Raw genomic sequence first — 19114 nt, forward strand, 5'->3', positions numbered from 1 at the left:
TCCGGTCAAGGGCATGTACCTTGGTTGCGGGCATATCCCCAGTGGGGGGTGTGCAAGAGGTAGATGATCGATGACTCTCTTTCATCGATGTTTCTAACTCTCTATTTCTTTCTCTTCCTCTCTGTACAAAGTCAATAAAATATATTTTAAAAAAAGATAAATGAATTGAGAAGTTAATTAAAATAAATTAAGGTGGGGGGAGGGCAATAAAATAAATTGAACAAAAGTAAAAGAAGTTACCTAGCAAAGAAAAAAGTAAAAATCAGTAAGTTAGAAAACAGGACAAAAGTATTAAGTTAAAAAACTAAGAAACCATCAGCTATTTGATTCTAAGGAAAAAAGGAAGAGAGCAAATAAGCAAAAATACAATGCAAGCAAAAGAACCATAAAAACATAAAGTAAATGGAATTACAATAAATTACATTGTTCAATTCTGTTAACCAGTTTAAAAAACTTAATAGAAAAATGTCTAAGATAATATAATTTACCAAAATCAGAAAAGATTAAAAAACACTTAAACAGAACTCAAGGAAAAATAGATAGAGTTGTCAAAGAGCTATACATTTCTGTCTGTATAGACAGAAAGCAGCGCACCCAGATGGGGAATTCTACCAAACTTTTTTTTTAAAATATATTTTATTGATTTTTCACAGAGAGAAAGAGTGAGGGATAGAGAGTTAGAAACATCGATGAGAGAGAATCATCGACCAGCCGCCTCCTGCACACCCCCTACTGAGGATGTGTCCGCAACCGAGGTACATGCCCTTGCCCAGAAACGAACCCAGGACCCTTCAGTCCGCAGACCGACGCTCTATCCACTGAGCCAAACCGGTCCCGGCGAATTCTACCAAACTTTAAAAGCATACAATTCTGTAGAGAACAGTTATAGGGTTAAGCCTCGGACTGACCTGTTGGCAAAGCCAAAAACAAGTCCCAGTTTAGAGGGCATAGCCCTCTTAGAATAATTAAGCTTGATCATGTGATGCTTCCTAGGTCTTTTCTGGGTAGCTAATGGGTTGTGGGAGGGGCAGCAAGCGCTGCCAAAACAAGTGAAACTTACAAGAACATTATAAATTACCTTGTTTACCTATTATAAAATAAAGGCTCATCTTGCCGCCTGGATCTGTTCTGTGGTCTCAGCCAGGCACAGATCCACCTAGACCCAGCTTATTCTCTGTCTTTTCTTCATCCTTCGCCTGCCCGGCTCAGGCCCGCTGAACCCTTTGCTGTGCTGGTGTGGCACACAATTCTAATACTAATATTATTCCCAGAAAAATTTAAAGGAAGGAAACATCTAACTTCTCTAAAACGATAACATCGATACTAAAACCTGAGGGTTATATATATATAACCACTAATCTAACTTATGAATAAAAATATAAAAATGACTTAAAGAACATATTAACACAGAATCCAGCAACATGTAAAAACCAAATAAAATGAAAAACAAAAAAATATTTCATGACCAACTAAGGTTTATTATAGGAATGTAAGAATGTTTATATGTTAGGGGAAAAATCATATGAAAATATTAGGAGAGAATAATAGATTCAATGTCATAGATGCTTACAAGTCATTTGAAAAATTCAACAACCATTACTAAGAAAACAAGCTTAGTAAATTAAGAAAAAAATGGTACTTGATATATCTTAAGCAAAAGGCTGAAATTATGATTAATGGGTAAATACTTCAAGCATCTTTACTAAAATTAGAATTAAGACAATAATGGCCACTCAAAAATACTTAATATTATATTTGATTTACTGTTAAATACAATTAGACAAAAGAAGGAAATTGAAGTTATAAAAGTTGGAAAGTTGTAAGTAAACTATTTGCAAATATTATGACTATATAATTGAAAAACCCCAGAGATTCAACATTAACAACAAAACGGAGTAATAAAGACTTCATAAATCAGTTACAAGTTATATAAATATATAGAAATCAAATTCTTTCATTTATACAAATTATTATGAGAGAGAAAGCATAGTGGAAAAACAATTTAAAATATCAACAAAAAAATACATAGGAAAAAAATTTTAAAGAACACTTTTATGAAGAGAAATTTAAAAACTCAACAGAAGACTTCAACAAATAGAAACACATGCCATGCCTTTTCATCATAACACAATTCCCTCACCATCCAGCATATTCGTAATTCATGGCTGTTGTGGCTTTATTGATTCAAGTAAATTTCAGTGTGGTGTCTACAACTAAGAACTGTGACCTGAGGTATAATAAATCAGAACTTCTCTAGGAATGAATTCTCATTTCTAAAATGAGGTTGAACTAGATTATTATTTCTTCTGATTCTCACATTTCACATTCTGCTTATTTCAGAGTAAATGTGGAAATAAACTAGACAGAATTTTAGCTTCTTGGCTCTCAATAAGGAGTAGGTTGGACTACATTTCCAGAATCATTAAGAAAGTTTTTTAGTTGAACAGTAGCAACCCTATATAGTTTTATATGAGGGATTGGCAAACTTTTGTAAAGGGCCAGAATAGTATACATTTTTGACTTTGCAGTCCATGGTCTCTAGTGCATATACTAATCTCTGCCACTATAATATGAAAGTAGTTATAAATGATATGTTAATAAATGGTTGTGATTGGATTTGGCCCACAGTTAGTTTGGTGACTCTTGTTTTAGATCAAATACCTTTCAAACCATCTGAAGATAGGCAGAAAAACCAGGGGGGAAAAAACCTCCACACTTTAATGTTAACATTTTATTAACTCTGGGTGCATAATATAACTGGTAATCAATCTAAAAACAACAACAAATTTTCATAATTTCAGGTTATACACACTTTACGTTACTGAACTAGATTTATAAAAGCTACAAAATATTTCACAAGTATGGGAGGATGTAGTCATGAGACTTCATTGTAAGAATGGGTATAATAGTATATGTAAGAGATTTTTCAAACCTCAAAGGACATTTCAAAATTTACAATGTTAATAAAGTTCTTGCTTAGATAATCAACATTTTTATCTTCATTCATCAGAAGATTTAATCAGAGCAGCTTTCTTCTGATACTTTTCTCCAATCTCTCTAATATTTTCCAAGAGATCTTCAGACACATGCTGTTCATACTCTCTGTCAACTTTAGCAATCTGCTCCTCAAGGTGTTTCTAGTGGAAACAATTAGCAATTGTTAATGTAAAAACATTACATTTAAATTTCATTTAAAGTGTTTGTCAAATTTACAGACAAGAGTATACCATTTGGAAGAGAATGGCATCATCTTATACCCATGATGCAGGATCCTTTGTGTCCTTTCCTAATCATATCCTTCTCTTTTCTCCTGAGAGATAACCATTTTCCTGAATGCTTTTCTTTTCCTTAACACTCACTCTCTCACACACACACACTCACACACCACACATGCTCACGCTCATGCTCTCTCTCTCTCTCTCTCTCTCTCTCTCTCTCTCTCTCTCTCACACACACACACACACACACACACACACGTTTCTCTAAACAATATAGTTAGTGGTACCTGGTTTCAACCTTCATATTTATTGAAGGATATTAAATGTAACATTCTATGACTTATTTTTTCATCCAGTATTTTAAGGCATGGTAGGCTGAATAATAGCCTCTCCAAAAATGTCCATGTCCTAATCTCCAGAACCTGTGAATACATTATCTTACATGGCAAAAGAAACTTTGCAGATATAAGGATATTAAGAAAATATTATTCTGTATTATCCTGGTAGACCACAAGGGTCCTTTTAAGAAGTAATGAGTAGTGTAACTGTCAGGGAGAAAAGATCAAAGGATAGAAGAGAAGTTAGAGAGGAGAGAAGATGTTGTGCTATTGGCTTTGAAGCTGGAGGGAGAGGTGACAAGCCAATGAGTGCAGGTGGCCTCTCAAGGACTGCAGCCCAGAGGCCCCCTTTAGACTTCTAACCACCAGAAATATAAGAAAATAAACTGTGTTGCTTTAAGCCAATTTAAAAACTGGTGATAATTTGTTATGGCACCAATAGAAAACCAATACTCCAGATTATTTTATTATTTTACTATTTCAAATATTATACCATTAACAAATCATGTGGCTCACAATAACAAAATTTATTACCTCAGAGATTGGAAGCTAGAAGTCTAAAATCAAGGTTGCTGGTGGGGCTATGTTCTCTCTGAAGGTTCTAGGGAAGAATCTGTCCTTGCCTCTTCTCAGCTTCTGGCAGTCCCTGGCGCTGGGATTCTTCCCAGCTTCTACCAGTTATCCTTGGCTCTTTGTATTTGGTAGCTACATCACTATATTTCTGCCTCCATTTCCATTCAGACATTTTATAGTCAACCCATCACTGGATTTAGGGCCCACCTTAATCTCCTATGACTGCATCTTACCTAATTATATACACAAAACTTTATTTCCAAATACAGTCACATTATGAGATTTCAGATAGACATGTATATTAGGGGTATATTGTTTAACCCAGTACAGTACCTTTAGCAAAGTATAAATTTAATTAAATACCTAGAGTGAAAATGCATAGTTTTATTAGGGGTTGTAAAACTGTTTGCTAAAACTGTTACATCAATTTGTAATTCCAGCAATATAAATAAGAATACCCATTTCTCCAATTCTTGCTGGCATTTAATATTACCAAACTTAAATTTTTTGAGGGTGGGAAATGGTATATCTTTCACATCTTTGCTAGCCACATTAGGTCTTTGTGAAATTCCCATTCAGGTCTTTTTATTTTATTTTATTAAAAAATAAATCTTTATTGTTCAGATTATTACAATTGTTCTTCTTCACCCTCCCCCCATAGCTCCCCTCCACCAGGTTCCCAACCCCCCCATCCCCCCTGGCCCACTGTCCTCATCCATAGGTGTACAATTTTTGTCTGGTCTCTTCCCTCACCCCCCACACTCTTCCCCCCCTAACCCTCCAAAAATTGTCAGTCCACTCCCTTTCTATTATGCCCCTGATTCTATTATATTCACCAGTTTATTCTGTTCATCAGATTTTTTTAAAAAATATGTTTTTATTGATTTTGTATAGAGAGGAAGGGAGAGAGAGGAAGGGAGACAGAGAGTTAGAAACATCCATGAGAGTCATCGATCAGCTGCCTCTTGCACACCCCCTACCGGGGATATGCCCGCAACCAAGGTACATGCCCTTGACCGGAATCAAACCCGGGACCCTTCAGTCCCCAAGCCGACGCTCTATCCGTTGAGCCAAACCGGTCTCGACCAGATTTTTTATTCACTTGATTTTTAGATTTACTTGTTGATAGATATGTATTTGTTATGTCAATTTTCGGTTTATTCTCATATATGTTTTCCTGGACTCCTAACCAGAGAGATTGGATTATATGTATCAATTCTAAAATGTGAGTTATTATAGCTTTATAATGATTTTTGGGAACATCAAAACAGTCAAAAGAAAAAAAAGATTCTGTGTTCTTTCAGGGAGGTTAGGAATCTAAAGGAGTTAACAACCTTTTCCTGTCAAGGTGTCAAGTAATAACTATTTTAGGCTTTACGGGCCTAAAATAGACTAGATGGTCTTTGTACCTGCTGAGCCCTGATGTTTTAGTAGGAAAGCATCCATAAATAGCATGAAAGTGAATGAAGTGGCTGTGTTACAATAAAATTTTATTCAGATCCAAGTCTTATTTTCTTTCTAGTACAATTTCATCACTCAAAATTTCTCCACATTAGACTTCAATGATAATTGGTTGACTTCCTATGCTCCTTCTATGCTTTACTGGCTAATTGTGAATTTCACCTAGTGCAAAATAAGTGCTCAGTAAATGTTTGTTGAATTTGGTCTGATGTTCTTGAATATTAAAGTATACAAAAATAATTAAAAAGCAATAGTAATTTATCATTAGAGTTTCAAATCTAATTTTATATTAACTGATTAGAAGTTTAATAGTTGTGGTTAGCTTTCACATAAATCCATAGTGACAAATCACTACTGGATTAACAACACTAAGGTCAGACGAATAGTTATCTGTAATAGACAGAGGTACAAAGGATGTTGACAAATATTTAGTACAACTCTCTCATTTTACAGATGAAGAAAGAAAAAACCAAAAACAGTCAAATGATACATATACCAGTAAGCAGACTTTCTCAATCTAAACCAATATTTATATATTATGAATAAGTATTTCTTTTATGAACCTAGATTAAAACAACACCATCTTTGGGAAAATGGCAGCAAATTCTATACTGTTGATGTAATAATATCGTTTGCTGTTTATGTGAACAAAACAGATTATAAGATGCACAAGTGTCCCCTAATCACACCATTAGGTAGGATTCTTCTGATAAATTTATGCTAGATCTATTTCTCATAGAAATAAAATATATCATTTAATTTCTGTAGAAATAAGACAGAAATATAGCAAAATTTTAAAAAGCTTTTAAATTCTTAGAATGTAGAAAAGACCTTCACACGCTTACCTCCACAGAGCCTACATGTGTGGCAACCATCTCTAAAAGACACTGCAAGTTATTTCCCACTTTTCGTCTTTCTTCAGTTGTGGTCTGTACGACTAGTTGGTATCTGTAGAAATAAAGACAATTGTTTGAGTTGTCTAGGGAACAACTTAATATATCAGTTCTAGTTAGTGCACTTCTGCTGTTTAGATTCAATAAAACCAGGCTGTAATCGGGATAGCTGCTGCTTGTTCACATAAAATTTATAAAGATCCAGCTTTCAATCATTTATTTCAATCATGAAATAAAAACATTTTCAAAGACCCTTTCCAAACAACAAAACAAAACAGCAATACAACCTCATTCTTTGATAAACAAAGCTTGGGAGCAAATGGTCTTACCTAAATCTCCCAAAAAATTGTAAACTTAATTTAAAAAAAAAATTTATTGATTTTCCACAGAGAGGAAGGGAGAGGGTTAGAGAGCTAGAAATGTCGATGAGAAACATCGGCCAGCTGCCTCCTGCACACCCCCTACTGGGGATGTGCCCTTAACCAACGTACATGCCCCTGACCGGAATCAAACCTGGGACCTTTGAGTGCACAGACCGACGCTCTATCCACTGAGCCAAACCAGTTTCGGCTAAACTTAATTTTTGATATATTTTCCTATGATTATCATGCAAAATAGGATTATAGTAAAAATTCCTCTTTACAAGTGCTTTCAGGAGCAAGGCATTAAATACACTTGAATAGGAGAGGGGGAGTTTTGTTTTTGCATTCAAATTCAAACTTGAAATAAAAACTACAAGCCAAAAAGACCTTCAACTGAGTTTCCTATTCCTAGGCTACAAATAAAAAAATGAAGAATCAATTTTCTTAAGGCTTGTACTTCCAACATTAAGATTTTAAGTTACTTGAAGGCCACTTAAGACTTAGAGAACCTGTGAATTAACTAGTTAGTAAATTGATTTTATATAGTTTGCATGAAAGAATTATGTATAGAGATGCAGAATATTTTTAAGGAAGGAATGTCACCATTTTTAGTTACAGTTATTACATAATATGTCTAAAATTTTCCTCTGTAAGTGTTAAAATTATAAGGAAAACCAGCCAGGAAAACTTAATGTATAATTTGAAAATGAAAAACTTCTAAGAAATGTACCATAGTGTCCAATCAGTTCTGCTATAATGCTTGTTTGTTTGGAAACATGTATGTATGTATGTATGTATGTATGTATGTATGTGAATGCAGAAAACTGCACTCTGCTGAATGTAGATGCAAAAGAATACATAAAACACCAAAATACTTAAGCACACACCTAACAGGAGCACTAGCATCCACATCTGGTAGCCACAACTTTCCATTTAATTTCAGATAATCCTCCTTCTACCTCTTCTCAATTCACAAGCTGCAAGCCTTTGATTACCCATTTCCCCCACACAAACTTCAGGTTCTTTAAAGGTAAAATATATGCCAAACCCGGTTTGGCTCAGTGGATAGAGCGTCGGCCTGCGGACTCAAGGGTCCCGGGTTTGATTCTGATCAAGGGCATGTACCTTGGTTGCGGGCATATCCCCAGTAGGGGGTAAGAGGCAGCTAGCTGATCAATGACTCTCTCTCATCAATGTTTCTAACTCTCTTATCTCTCTCCCTTCCTCTCTGTAAAAAATCAATATATTAAAAAAAAAAAAAAAGGTAAAATATATTTATCATAATATTTGTTTTTCTTAAATATTTAACATGTTTACAATTGTGCTAGCATTTTCATTAGGTGCCAGTTTTTTGTTTGTATCACTGACAGTTTTTTTGAGTATTCAAAACTTCATGTTTCAGAAATATTTTATGCTGTTTTTATATAAAACAGAGTTTTTGAGTATTAGGCCCCAATCACAATTTTCCCATAAGTCCTGTGATTTAAAATTTTTTTTTTAAATTAAATTATTATCTGTGTACATATACCATTGCCTTCCACCCCCATACATGCTCTCCTCCCCAGAGTTTTGTGTCCATTGGTTGTACTTATATGCATGTATACAAGTCCTTTGATTGATCTCTTATCTTCCCCAGATCTCCCTACCCTCCCCGCTGTAATTTGACAGTCTGCTTGTTGCTTTACTATCTCTATCTATCTTTTGGTTAGTCAGTTTATAATGTTCTTTATTATCCATAAATGAGTGACGTCATGTGATGTTTCTCTTTCATTGAGTGGCTTATTTCACTCAGCATGATATTCTCCAATTCCATCCAGGTTGTTGCAAATGACGAGAATTCCTTCTTTTTTATGGCAGCATAGTATTCCATTGTGTGGATGTACCATAGTTTTTGGATCCAATCACCTGCTGATGGGCACCTAGGCTGTTTCCAAATCCTAGCTATTGTAAATTGTGCTGCTATGAACATAGGGGTGCATATTTCCTTTCTGATTGGTGTTTCTAGTTTCTTGGGATATATTCCTAGGAGTGGGATTACTAGGTCAAATGGGAGTTCCATTTTCAGTTTTTTGAAGAAGCTCCATACTGTTCTCCACAGTGGTTGCAGTCCTGTGATTTTTATTGCAGATTTTGTATAATATAGTGATTACAAAGGCAGACTGACTATATGAAGTATCATTAGTTCATATATACCTAATTTCTAAAAACTGTATCTTAAAAATAAAACCTCAGTAAAATTTATTAAAGCTTAGTGAACTTTTATTAAAATTTACTAACATTAGTCAAAGTTATTTGAATTGATTAAAAAAATATTGTGTTGTTCTGAGGGATCAAAAGCCATTTCTTAATTAGATCTAAAAATGAAGGGGCAATTACTATAATAGCTATAGAATGTATTTGTCTGGTAAGAGTATCTTTATGTTGTAAGCTATTCTGCTTAAGTTCTAGTCACCATTCCCTCAACCCCCAAAATAGCTCTGCAATACAGATTAAAGCAAATAAGCATAGATCTAGTTCTATAGAAATGTTAAATAATTAAACTGAAAATCAACATTATAAATCTTGGTAAGATGAACTTACTCTCGCTGAATAGAATCTAATTCATTCATAGTTTCACTGAGGCCCTCATTAACAGCATTCTCCAGCATGTGCTTGTGTTTCTCCAAGGACTCCAGCTCATTGGCACATTTGTTGTCCTCTTCCTCAGCTTCCTATCAGGATAAAGTAATGGTATATACATATATATATATATATATATATATATATATATATATATATTGATAGTCACATTTTATATACTTCAGATGGATTAAAAAATATAGGCAAAGCATTTGAAAAAATCAGGTTGCATCATCATTTGTATTCCCAGGTTGCTTATTGCTTTACAAGAGATATTAAAATGCTTCTCTGGGCCGAAACCAGTTTGGCTCAGTGGTAGAGCGTTGGTCTGTGGACTGAAAGGTCCCGGGTTCGATTCCGGTCAAGGGCATGTACGTTGGTTGCGGGCACATCCCCAGTAGGGGGTGTGCAAGAGGCAGCTGGTCAATGTTTCTCTCTCATTGATGTTTCTAGCTCTCTGTCTCTCTCCCTTCCTCTCTGTAAAAAATCAATAAAATATATTTAAAAAAAAATAAAAAAATAAAATGCTTCTCTGGGAATCTTATACTGTAAACATAAATGTTACCTTCTCAAGAGACCTGCATAAAATTCATTCCACAGTATGTTCAAGACTGTATTATAGAAAATGTTATGATATTCTAATTAAAAATTTTTTTCCATAAGCATCAAAGACGTTTTATTATATGTAAAAATATAGATAACTTTCATGCTACCGTTATTTCACATATGTATTAATTATGTATAGGCAAAGTAGCCCAAATTCATAAATTCTTAGGTTTCTTAAGATGAAATATAATAAAAATGTCTTACACTTAAGTGCTTTAATGAAAAAAAACCCCCAACAAAACCCTTAAGTGCTGTCATGGAAGACATATGAAAAAACAAAAATGATTACCAAATGCCTCATATTTCATATAAAGATCATATTATTGTGTATTTTCTAAAAATGTCACATTGCTTAAAAAATGTGTAAACCCTAAATACATTACAGGTAAACAGTGGTGAGGTTGAAATCTTCATATAAATTGTTTTAGTGGTTATGAGTATTTCCTTAAGTAAAATGTTGGCCAGAAGGTGGGTTAGAGGTGGTGGGAAATGAATCTTATTATTTTACTCACATTTTAGATTTCACATAAATGATCTTTGGAATTTGGCCAGGATTGCAAGTTTGAAATGACATTTTATATGAAATGACATATACAGAAGGCCTTATTGGGGTTTAAGCTTTAAGAATATGTTTTGGTCTTTCTAGGACATTAAATCATATATGCAAGTATAAAAAATTAGTGAAAGACCAAAATCATCTTACCAAGATTTCTGGACTTGGGCTATTTCTGGACTTGAAATAGCCCAAGTCCAGAAAAAAGCCATTTAAAAAAATAAAATAAATTATTCCTTATAATAAACTTTGGAAGAGAAGACAAAACTAATACACAAGTTATAAGATACAGCCTAAATATTTCAGTTTGCTGTCAAAACTCATGACACAGCTTTGCCTAACCTATACAAATTGTGGAAAAGTTCTTACCTTCACTTTTTGTTGGTAGAGGTCATCCAGCTTTTGAATTTCTTCTTTCAGATTTCTTACACTTCTTCTGCTTTCCATTATCATTGTATTTAACTTGGAGAAGAAAATGTCAGGTGAGAAATCGTAAACATACATCAAAAATTTTTAATAAGTTATAGGACTTTTGTAGTGACAATTAACTAAACCATGCTATTTCTTCTAGTCCTTTTGGACACTCACCTATGATTTGTCTTTAGAAGCTATTTATTGTAGGATTGTTTACCTGAATCCTGTATAATTTTATTAACCAATGTCATACCAATAAATTAAACTAAAAAAAAAAAATAATTTATTCCCCAATGGGGAGTTAATTTCAAGGAAACTTATAAATAACTAGAGGCCCGAAGACTCTTACAAGAGTGGGCCTTCCTTCCCCAGGCTGCCTCAGCGTTCGCTCTAGCTGGAGCCACCTTCCCGCCTTCCCATGCTGCCCAGAGGTCCGAATCAGCTGGGGTGGTGTGGAACACCTGCATCGTCACCACAAAGCAAGCGTCCCACCCTGTCCCCGCCTCTTGATGTCGGCGTATGCAAGGTAACCCGTCATATTTGATTCTCTCTCATCATTGATGTTTCTCTTTCTTCCTCCCACTCCCTCTCTGAAATTAATAAAACTCTCATTTATCATATTTTAAAATTCATTCCTTAGCAATTAGAAACCACAAATCACATGTAATTTTAAGTTTAAAAAAAATCTTATTTTTGGCCGAAACCAGTTTGGCTCAGCGGTAGAGCGTCGGTGTGCAGACTGAAAGGTCCCAGGTTTGATTCTGGCCAGAGGCATGTACATTGGTTGCGGGCACATCCCTGATAGGGGGTGTGCAAGAGGCAGCTGGTCGATGTTTCTCATCGATGTTTCTAGCTCTCTCTCTCTCTCTCTCCCCCCCTTCCTCTCTGTAAGAAAATCAATAAAATATATTTTAAAAAAATCTTATTTTTGCTTTTAATGACTATGTTTTGTTACTTACTTGTTCTAAAGTATCATCTAACCCCATTTTTTTATTTAGAGCTTTATTACTTTCTTCTTCAGTTTGGTTCAAGAGTTCCTTGAGTGGTACCTATAAAATACATAAGAATGGGGGTTACATATGTAATTATAAAGTTTCTCTTATGAGGCATCTACACAATGTGATAGGAGGAACCACTTTTGGAGAAAAACAATGAATCTGATATCCTGAATCTAAATGAACACACCGCCAATAACATACAATTAATTTTAATATAATTTCTATAGAATATAACTTGCTTTCAGTTTTAATATATTCAAAATTCTAGATTTGCTTATCTATTCTGGAAATCCACTGTTATTATTTAAACATTATATAAGTATACTTAGTTTAATGCAGTCTTAGAAACAATTTGTATGTTTTATGCTATATTCTTCGGAGGTATCATTTTCTTTTAATCTTTTTTAACTGTTAGGCCTTACAAATATCGGCTTGTATTTCATTTCTTCACTTTTTTGCTATTCATTGTGACGCTATTGTAATGGCAAAGACTAGAACAGGGACTGACTCAATAAGCAACAGAAATAGAGGACTCTGCAAAAGAAACAAGGAACAACAATATACTACTGTAGAAAGATCACGGGGGTATGTTGTTCTGTGAAAAAAGCAAGGTGGGTGAACAGAATAGGTCAATGTTTTAAGTTTATTTAAATAAGATACAACCCAGGAACAACCAGATAGGAGAGTTACATAGAGTAAGGTATTTGGGAAAAGGCATGCTCTCTGGGCTTTGCCACTCTCTCTGCATCGCCACATATTACAATCCCAGAAGCTCTTACCTGCTTGTATTTCTTATGTGTGTGTTTTTTTCCTGCTATTTTACTGATTTATTTCAACATAGCACTTCATTGCTTCCCATTATTATTATTATTATTATTATTATTATTATTATTATATATTTTGTTGAGGTAGAACTTACATATTAAGATGGTTAAATAAAATAATTAAGTTAAATAAATTTAATATAATATTAACTTTTAAAAAATACAATCCAGAGGCATTTAGTAATTCACAATGTTGTATAATCATCACCTCTAGTTCCAAAGCATTTTCATTACTCCAAAAGAAAACCCTGTACATTACTATGTTTCAATAGGCCTGTTGAAGTTATTGGCGAGTTTTAATTTTGGCTTTGTTTTGATAGATGTAATGTCCTCTTTAGCTTTTCTCCAAATACTACTTTTAACAGTTGGAACGGTATCTTCTTGATGCTATTTCTATTTTTATTATTCTATTTTTATGTAAAACTATTTCTACAGATAAATAAAAATTGTTTCCTTCTTTTTCTGAGTATATGTATTTTTTTTGCAATAGATAATCTCTTCTGATTTGACTCAGGTAATTATTTTCTTACACTAGTAAAGTCAAACTACTCAAAGCAGCAATGAGTTCATTTTATCTGCCTGGATGCCTGCCTACCTGCCTATCTGTCCAGCTATTTAGCAATTGTTTGAGAAACAACTCAGTAGAAGACTAAATGTATACTGGGTGCACCTTTTGAAAGTGAAAATGAGTGTGGTTTTATGTAATCAAAATCTATCTGCCAACAAACTGTAATCTCTGGGGAATTAGAAACTGTATCTTTCTGGGTATTTTATTTCCAGCACTTAGCTAATATGGAACACTTGTACTAAATAACTTATTAAAGGAATAAATAATTCTCAAGGGAAAAATGCGTAACTTTAGAATTGAAATTCTTTATTTCAAAATTAAGTATTTAAAAATTTACATTGTTTTGGAGGGGGACCACTAGAGTACTGAAATTTGTGAATAATTGAGAAATTGCAACAGAGCAATTAATAAATTTTCTTCCCCAAATTACATCCTTGGATATATTTAACAAATTAGGTGCAGATTTCTCATCATTGACTGACTGCTGAAGTCACTTAATGCTCTATTATATTTCATGTGTTTCCTTGTGTATGAAACTCTTTTCCACAGACAACCCCAAAAACCACTCAAGATTCATTCCAGGTTCACCAGTTCTATGGACGCTTTTCCTCTGAATTCTGAGAAGAACTGGTCTTATTACCATACCTTGTAAAGACTTCTACTAAAGCACAATTTTCACTAGGTAGTTAAATAGATAAAATAGGTAGACAGGATGAAAAGGCATTATAGTTCTAAAAGTAAAGTACAATAGAGAAAATTTCTACTACCAAGAAGATAAAAACCTTTAGTGCTTTATTTAGTCCTAAATTATAGACATGCTGAAGTTTAAACTTTTACTTATAGACATATGAACCACATAGCGATCATATACTCTGAAAATCTTTGAAATACTTATGATTACTTACATAAACTTGAGCTCTATATTTGACAAGGCAGTTGGCACCAGCTTCAGGATAAAACTTAATTTCAAAGTCATAACCTTTGGAATTCTCAGCACCCTTAGGGATAAGTTTTAATTTTCTAGCCAACTTGTGATACTCTGCTAATTGTGTTTCAATCTATAAGAAAAAAAAAGTAAATGTTAAAAAACAACAACAAACAGCCCCTTTCCAAATGGTTTTCAACTGGCATTTCTGTAATTTTACACAAAATTATATTGTCTATTTTTTAGTATTTTAGTAATTTAGTATTTTTAGTTGTAAGAGTGGAAATTTTACAATACAAAGGATAAAAAATTTTATTCACACTAAATTTGTAGGATAATTACAAGACTATAATTAGTAATGCTACTGCTCTTCCATTTATCTGACAAATAGTTTGAAATAAGAGTCCATCCACATTGAGATTTTAATGAAAATTCACCTCCTTTCCCTTATAGAACCAATAAAAAGAGCAAACATAAAGAAAAAAAAAAGAAGCAAACCAATATTAGGTACATACATCATAGTCAACCTATTGAAAACAAAAGATAATATCTTGCCAATATTTTGTTAAGGATTTTCATTCTGTGACATATATTTGTTCATCACCACAAACAAATATAAGCTCCATGAAAGCAGTTGAATCCCCAGAACCTAAAATACTACTTAGTAATATAATAAACATTTTTTTATTTGATTAAAGAAATGAATCTGTAGAGTTTAGGCAATTTATTTTCATACATTTCCCTCCATTTAGTACATATTTAATTTCTCATTGCTGTTACCCATCTATAAAAAAGAATGCAATGGCAAAAGCACTTACTGGAATTTGCTTCAATAATTTGCCATTTCCAAAAATTTATTAGCAGTACTTATTTATTAAATTTAAGATTTCTTCTTTATGAAAGTAAATAATCTCAAGTACTACAATTTGTTATATAGTAGCTTTCTAGAAACCACTAAGATATGTATGTAGGTATATTTGTCCTTATACTAAATGTTACTAGGGGTAGTTTCTTTTGTTGTTTACTAGCATTTTATTTATCTAATGAAAACAGCTTTCACAAACTCATGTACTTTATCATGCCAAACTGCAGGGAGAGCAAATATGTTTACATGTGTCTCTTCTTTCTCCTTCCCACAACCAATTCAGACAGTGAAACTGATCAACACTTTTCTGATTAATCTAAATGTACTCTCAATGTCTATCTTGACAAAGATTTCCAGAAGGCTACTTTCAGTCAGCAGTGCATGTAGAATAAAAATTACTCCAGAAAAAGAAGAAAGATGAACAAAATATTTATATTGAACTTTTACATTCTGCAACCATTCTTTGCTCTCTCTTACCCAGTATCCAACTCAAGGGCTTTGTATAGTGTCCATGGTCATACCCTGGCTTATTAGGGCATTATTTACCTATCCCAGATAATTTTCTTCTTTTAGCCTAGTTCTCCAAATCAAAAGTAGCATTTCCTTTGGTACAGCTAGTTTTAGTTAGTTAAACTCAGAGTTTACTTAGTCCAGAGTTTCCTAACTCACCTTTTACATACAGAAATCAAGAGACAAAATATACTCATAAATAATTGTTGAAGTTAATCATTTCAGATTCATCAAGCTAATTTAACCACACTTTATTTTATAAATAAGGAAATTAAAGCTATGATAGCTCAGATGACACATAGAAGTGACACAGGCTTGAGGTGGCAAATCCAGAGCTAAAACACAGATTTGCCAAATACTAGGTTCAAAAACTTTAGGGATCACCACCACAAACAACTTCTTATAATGCATATTTTTCTCCTTAATACATGAAGACAGGGATTACCTAGAGCAGTGGTCGGCAAACTCATTAGTCAACAAAGCCAAATATCAATAGTACAATGATTGAAATTTCTTTTGAGAGCCAATTTTTAAAAACTTAAACTTCTTCTAACACCACTTCTTTGAAATAGACTTTCCCAGGCCGTGATATTTTGTGCAAGAGCCACATTTAAGGGGCCAAAGAGCCTCACATGGCTTGTGAGCCGCAGTTTGCGGACCACGGACTTAGAGGATTAGGAGGATGAAGAAGTACAGATGATTAAGGCAAAGTAAACAGGGCCAAAAATAAAAGGAGGTAATGCTTATTCCTCATACTGAACTGTCTGATCCAGATTAACAATTACATATATAGATGTTAAAATTCAGATTTTTAATAATGTACATATTAATTTGCATATAATGTACTTTATAATATGACCAGGATGAAAAGCAGTTTTGCCCCCATATGCAAATATGGCTGCATTTGAGCTCTTTTTTTCATTTTAACAATGGTGATAAATGTATATAAGAAATACTGTACTAAGGAAAGTGCTGGAAGAGGATAAAACAATGCCATTTCTTTTGGACCAAAAGATAGAGACTAATTTTTTTCTTAGTGACTATTTACATTTTAGAATTACAACTATCAATAAACAAACATTGTAACGAAAATATTAGTGTACACAAAAGTTTGAAACTCTCAAAAGAGCTTATTTATAGACATACTTTATTTTCCTTTCCTTAAAAAGAAGCTTTATATAAGTTTTCTTAGGAATGTAAATAGTGTATATAGCAGAAAAGATTGCTGTAGAACTGACAGGAAAAATCTCCCTAGACATTTTTAAGTCAACCTGTTAACTTATTATATTGTTTAAAAATACACTGGTATCATGTCCATAATGCTGAATCATTAAAAGTTCATGTATACGGACAGCTACATGTAAAAAAGTAAATAGCATATAGCCATGTAAGACAGATGTATAGAATATTTATAAAAGATTGTCTAGAAATTTACATTGTCAGTAGGCCCACCCTCAACAATGTTGGCTAAAATGATAATGTACTACCTAAGCCTTTCTACAAACCACTTTTTCCATATAAAATTAAAATAAAGTCAAATAATTTGGTTTTGATAACGATCACTAGTAATCACTATTAGTGAAACTTTTGCATTGTCTTATTGCATCTGACAATGCTAAGTCCTTTCTGAATATTTCCTTTCTCAGCTTCTATTCTCTTGACCTCTCTGAATAGTCTTGTTTCCTTTTAGGCCTCTTAAAGAACCTTATCCACTCCAAGAATGTGTTCTCAAGAGTTCTATCTTCCTATGTACTAGTACTCTTCTTTGGTTTCCATCACAACATTACTGTATACTGACTGTTACTGAATCTACATTGCAGAGCCAGATTGTCCAGATCCGTATAGCAATAGCCTATCAGACACTTTCACCTGGATGCCCAATGAACACAACAGGCTCAGCAGACCACCCCCTTTCGTGTCTGGTGACTTTCATTCCCAAGTGAGTGGTATTACTGCTTGTTCAACCATCCACGCCAGACACTGACTATTCCCATTTCTTTCACCAGGTCTTTTTCACTCCACCTCCTCTCTAGTCAGAATCTACCTACTTCTTTGAATCTCCACGCATTATCCATATTCAGCTTATAATTCCTCACCACATTACTGCCTCAGATCCTTATCTATTTTGTTACTTTCCAATCCATTTTTCACATTACCAAAACTGAGATTTTTCTGAATTGTGGTCATATCTGTTCAAAAATTTTAAAGGCTTCTTAGAGTTTTCAGGATAAAGTCCAAACAACTTCTAAACGTGAAAAGAATCTTTACTGTCTGTATCTTTTGAGTGTCATCTATTGCTGTGCCCCTGTACCTTGCTATAAGCACCAGCCACATGAAATGCTTAGGACACAAGAGTCCATCATACTATACTCTGTGGTATTCTCATAAACTCCTTTGTTTGCTGATTCCCCCCTACCTTTGCCATGCTGACTGTTCCTTAAACTTTCCATTTCAGTTCAGGTGCTATCTTTTCAAGGAAGCCTTTCTAAAAACCATCTTATCCATCTCCCCACACTATACACACTAAATCTGGGTTAGGTATAAGATATGCTTACTCAGTTCCTTGTGTAAATACCTATTAAAGGTCTGATCTCCTGGTAGAAAATATCAACCAGATTAGAAGTTTCTTGAGGGGAGAATACATGTCCTTTTATCTTTATTTCCTCTAGGTCCAGCATGAGAAAGTGGTACACAATAGATGTTAAATAAATATTTGAGTAGTGAATAGGTAATTAAGAGATGATTCTTATCCTCTTCTAGAATGAAAGGCAGGGGATTTAAAAAAATTACTTTCATGGCCTGAGAAACATTTTTGCTTATTTTTTGATTCACTGTTTGACAATAAAGGCTACCTTAATTTGACTGACAAAAATTGGCATGTTACTGAATTGACATAAAGGGATGAGTGTGTTTTAGTAAAATGTCAATGCTAACAAATTTTACCTCTTTAGCCAACTTATTCTACACTAAAGGCCCAGTGCATGAATTCATGCACATTGAAAGGAAATTAATTAGAAGAAATATTTTAATATCGCTATTCACCCTTTCTCTAATGATAGAAGGGTCAACCAAATTCATGATTGACAATGACAGATGGAAACACACACAATCGACAGGTGCCAGCAAGAGCTTTATATGTATAGATAAACTTGCTTAATTAGACCTACTTTATGATTTAGCTAAACTTTTTCCAGCCCAGTGAAGCATTCCAACTTCTCTTTCAGGTAATTGTTAGCAACACGGCAATAAATATCAACATGAAGCAAATTATTAATGTAGATCACACAGGGATAACAAAGGGTAAAATATTTAACTACAACAGTGTTTGACTATATTCTGCACAGTGAGAAAACCTGAAGTCATTTACAAGGTCCACCATTTCTTATT

General features: G+C 33.7%; 1 protein-coding gene across 1 annotated transcript in view; it reads right to left on the bottom strand.

Annotated features, from left to right (window-relative positions):
* Nucleotides 1-2711: 2711 nt before the first annotated feature.
* NDC80 (NDC80 kinetochore complex component) overlaps nucleotides 2712-19114 on the bottom strand; it is a 34568-nt gene continuing 18165 nt past the window's right edge. Inside the window, exons 12-17 of the mRNA XM_036417735.2 lie at nucleotides 14333-14485; nucleotides 11997-12086; nucleotides 10993-11085; nucleotides 9426-9556; nucleotides 6436-6538; nucleotides 2712-3137 (exon numbers count right to left, since the gene is read on the bottom strand). Coding sequence (XP_036273628.1) covers nucleotides 3000-3137; nucleotides 6436-6538; nucleotides 9426-9556; nucleotides 10993-11085; nucleotides 11997-12086; nucleotides 14333-14485 — 708 coding nt within the window. The 3' untranslated portion in view covers nucleotides 2712-2999. The remainder of the gene's footprint in view (nucleotides 3138-6435; nucleotides 6539-9425; nucleotides 9557-10992; nucleotides 11086-11996; nucleotides 12087-14332; nucleotides 14486-19114) is intronic.

This window comes from Pipistrellus kuhlii, unplaced genomic scaffold (assembly GCF_014108245.1).
Source record: "Pipistrellus kuhlii isolate mPipKuh1 unplaced genomic scaffold, mPipKuh1.p scaffold_m20_p_6, whole genome shotgun sequence".
NCBI lineage: Eukaryota > Metazoa > Chordata > Mammalia > Chiroptera > Vespertilionidae > Pipistrellus > Pipistrellus kuhlii.